We start from the raw sequence: 3,396 nt of genomic DNA on the forward strand, positions 1-3,396 counted from the left end.
ATGGAGCGTTCAAAGCTGTTGGGTTTTGTGGTCTTGATATGCTTTACTATTCCAACGATATCATGTTCTTCGGACAGACTGTTTAGTGGTTGGCCGAAGTCTAGCAGCGATGAAAATGTAAAAATAAGGGTGAATATGACGCGCAGATCAGAGAGAGAGTTGGGTTTTTCTGAGAGATTGGGTTTGGCTGTGGATCGAAGTAAGAAGCGAATGAAGAAGATAGAGGCATTGATAAGAGGGCAATTAGACGCTGAAACGCCCGTTGAAGTAGGGGATGGAGAATTTCTGATGAGCGTTGCACTGGGAACGCCCTCTGTGAGCTTCGAAGCGATTGTGGACACGGGGAGCGATCTGATTTGGACTCAGTGCAAGCCTTGCAAGGACTGCTTCTCTCAGCCTACGCCAATCTTCGACCCCTCCAAGTCCCCCACATTTTCCACAATTCCCTGCGGTGATTCTCTTTGTGACGCCTTGGGGAGTACGCAAACCGGATGCAATCCAGATTGTACCTTTATGTATCAGTATGGCGATGGTTCCTTCACCAGCGGCGACCTGGCTTACGAGACATTGTCAATTGGGAGCAGCAAGGTTAAAGGCATTGCATTTGGATGCGGGCATGACAACGAAGGACAAGGATTCTCTCAGGGTGGTGGCCTTGTGGGACTGGGAAGAGGTGGTCTCTCCCTTATCTCACAGCTGGGTTCCAAAGCAGAGAACATGTTCTCTTACTGTCTTTTGCCCATCACCGACTCTTCTTCACAAACCAGCCCCCTCTTTTTCGGCGAGGGTGCTTCCTTGAGCGGAGGAGCCAAGACTCTCCCACTCATCAAGAGCAGTATCATTCCCACTTTCTGGTACATTCCTATTACAGGAATCACCCTCAATGGTAAGGCACTAGATATTCCTCCTGGAACTTTCGATCTGCAATCGGACGGCAGCGGAGGTATGATCATCGACTCCGGAACCACTGTTACCATCCTGGACCAGGCTGCCTACTCTCCTCTTAAGGAAGCAATTCAGTCCGCCATTGATCTCACTCCTGTAGACGGCTCTTCTACAGGTTTGGATCTTTGTTACCACACATCATCCGCTCACCTCACCTTGCCAACCCTCGTCTTCAACTTCAAAGGCGGCGTGGATTACGAGCTTCCGGCAGACAACTTTTTCATTCAGGCATCTGAAAATCTCTTGTGCCTGGCAATGTTGGGTGAACCATCGGGGAATCCTTCCATCTTCGGAAACATACAGCAGCAAAACTTCCATATCCTTTACAACAATGCTCAGAACACGCTCTCTTTCAAGCCCACTAAGTGTGATTCTCTTTAAATCATCATCTCCCTCTTCTAATTCTTCTTCTTCTCTTTTTCTGTCTCTCTCATTTCCTCTTCCTCTGTCCTTCGAATGCAATATGTGATCTCGTCTCCTGCGTCTGCCTATTGCACTGTCCGATATGCGAATCATGTAAATTTTCATCTTCGTAGCTGCTTATTTTCAGTAAAATTGTTTGGCCCCTGTTGTTCTCGGGGACCTTCATTTATGGTTCCTTATGATATGCTACACTATGTGTGTTATTTTGGCATGGAAATGAAGGTGCGATAATTGATTATCAAAATATAAATTGCGAGTTAAAACAACGACAAGAGAATTTATATAATTATAAAGCATTTGTAATGGTCTTATCTTTTCTTCAAGTCTTAAGTGTAAAATAAATTATTGTATGCCTATGAATATTTTTAATGGTATTTAACTTTAAGATCCGTGTCTGTGATTTATACATTCAAATAATACTTATTTTCAATCATGTCCGCATTTCACATTACTAAGATCAAACGCAATTTAATGTAGCCTATATATAAGGTAAGGTTGTTGCTAAGAAGGTCTCTCTAATTTTCTCACAATTACTATTGTATAATTTTCTACTAGAGAAGACGAGTTCTCGAGAATTAAGAATATCATTTTGGAGCCTTTGCAATTTATTTAAAAGTGCTAATATTTAAGGCTATGCCTATATCACGATTCACGATTACCTATCAGCGCTTTATAGTGCATTCGATGACATCTTACACAAATCTTATATAGAAAACTTATTGATGGTGAATCGGGGCCTCTCATTTGAAAGGTTGCTACTACACTACAACGCACCTTAGATAATAAAATTAAATTATGTAATGTATTTGTGCTTCAGAGTATGGATGTTAGACCACACATCAATTTTCAGCCATTGATAATGTGACATGATTACTTGTTTTCAACATTTTAATAGGATTGCATTAGGTTTTGGAACTTTTTTTCGTGACCTAAAAAATTAAAATATTAGTGGACTACAACATAATAACACAATTATTGAGAAAAGTTTTGATTGCCTACAAAAAATCATAGTATCTTCACTCTTTCACCTTGTAAATCCTAACATGTTAATTTCAATTTCACATGATCTATGTTGCAGTGTCTACTTACGTATTATTATAGTCCAATGAACACAAAGGATACTAAAATCAATTATTTGAGAGAGTTGACACTTATTAGATTTTTAGATAGCCAAAAAACTTCTCAGATGAATAAAATATTGGTTGAGATAATTCTTAAATAGATATTATTATATTTATTTAAATAAACAATAATTTCTTAAAAAATATCCTTAATATAGAGGGAGAGAGAACTAATTATATATTCCAAGGAAAAAGTATTCGTAGTATTACATAGTTTACAATTGATAAAGCATTAACAAGTAAGAAACACACAATGAATAATAAATAAAACATATAAATTTAAAATAATTATTAAATCAACCTCATACTTATTTCACCTTGACAATGCAAGGAGGGTAAGAGGAGGGATGGCGGCCCAATATGCTATTCATATAGTTTCTAAGGGCATTGGACAACATCTAAACTAACATCTTAGCTTATATTTTCTTAGTTTATCCAATTGGGCGATGAAGGTGAAGAGTGGAGTGCATTTACATTTGATTAAATTCTTGTTCTAATTTCATTCTTATTATTTATTTATTATCTTGTAAAACTATTGTGCTAACTAGATAATGTGCAACCTTTGTTAAGGATTTTTCCATCTCCCTCGACCCTATCAACCACCTAAGGTGAGATGCATTTAGAGCTACAAGCGATATAAAAAATTCTATGTTTCTCAATGCTCGACAATGTATGTCACACGAGGATAATATTAGGAAGTTTTAGATTGAACCAGTTTAAACAGAGCCTCCTCTTTTCTTTTTTTATTTTATTTTGGTAATTACTCCTTCAGCAAGGCATTTAACTAGCTACAATTGCTTTGTATCCATTAATTTACTATTTTGGGTCATGAAAATAATGTATTCTAGTATAATGCCATTTCATTTTTCTTTACTTATTATTATTATTATTATTTTTCTATCGAAGA

The 3,396-nt window shown here is 37.5% G+C and overlaps 1 protein-coding gene across 1 annotated transcript; it reads left to right on the forward strand.

Annotated features, from left to right (window-relative positions):
* On the forward strand, positions 1 to 1,326 carry LOC131871345 (aspartic proteinase nepenthesin-1-like). The gene has a single exon (XM_059215963.1). The coding sequence runs from the start codon at positions 1 to 3 to the stop codon at positions 1,324 to 1,326; it is 1,326 nt and encodes a 441-aa protein (XP_059071946.1).
* Positions 1,327 to 3,396: the final 2,070 nt, after the last annotated feature.

This window comes from Cryptomeria japonica, unplaced genomic scaffold, assembly GCF_030272615.1.
Source record: "Cryptomeria japonica unplaced genomic scaffold, Sugi_1.0 HiC_scaffold_396, whole genome shotgun sequence".
Lineage (NCBI taxonomy): Eukaryota > Viridiplantae > Streptophyta > Pinopsida > Cupressales > Cupressaceae > Cryptomeria > Cryptomeria japonica.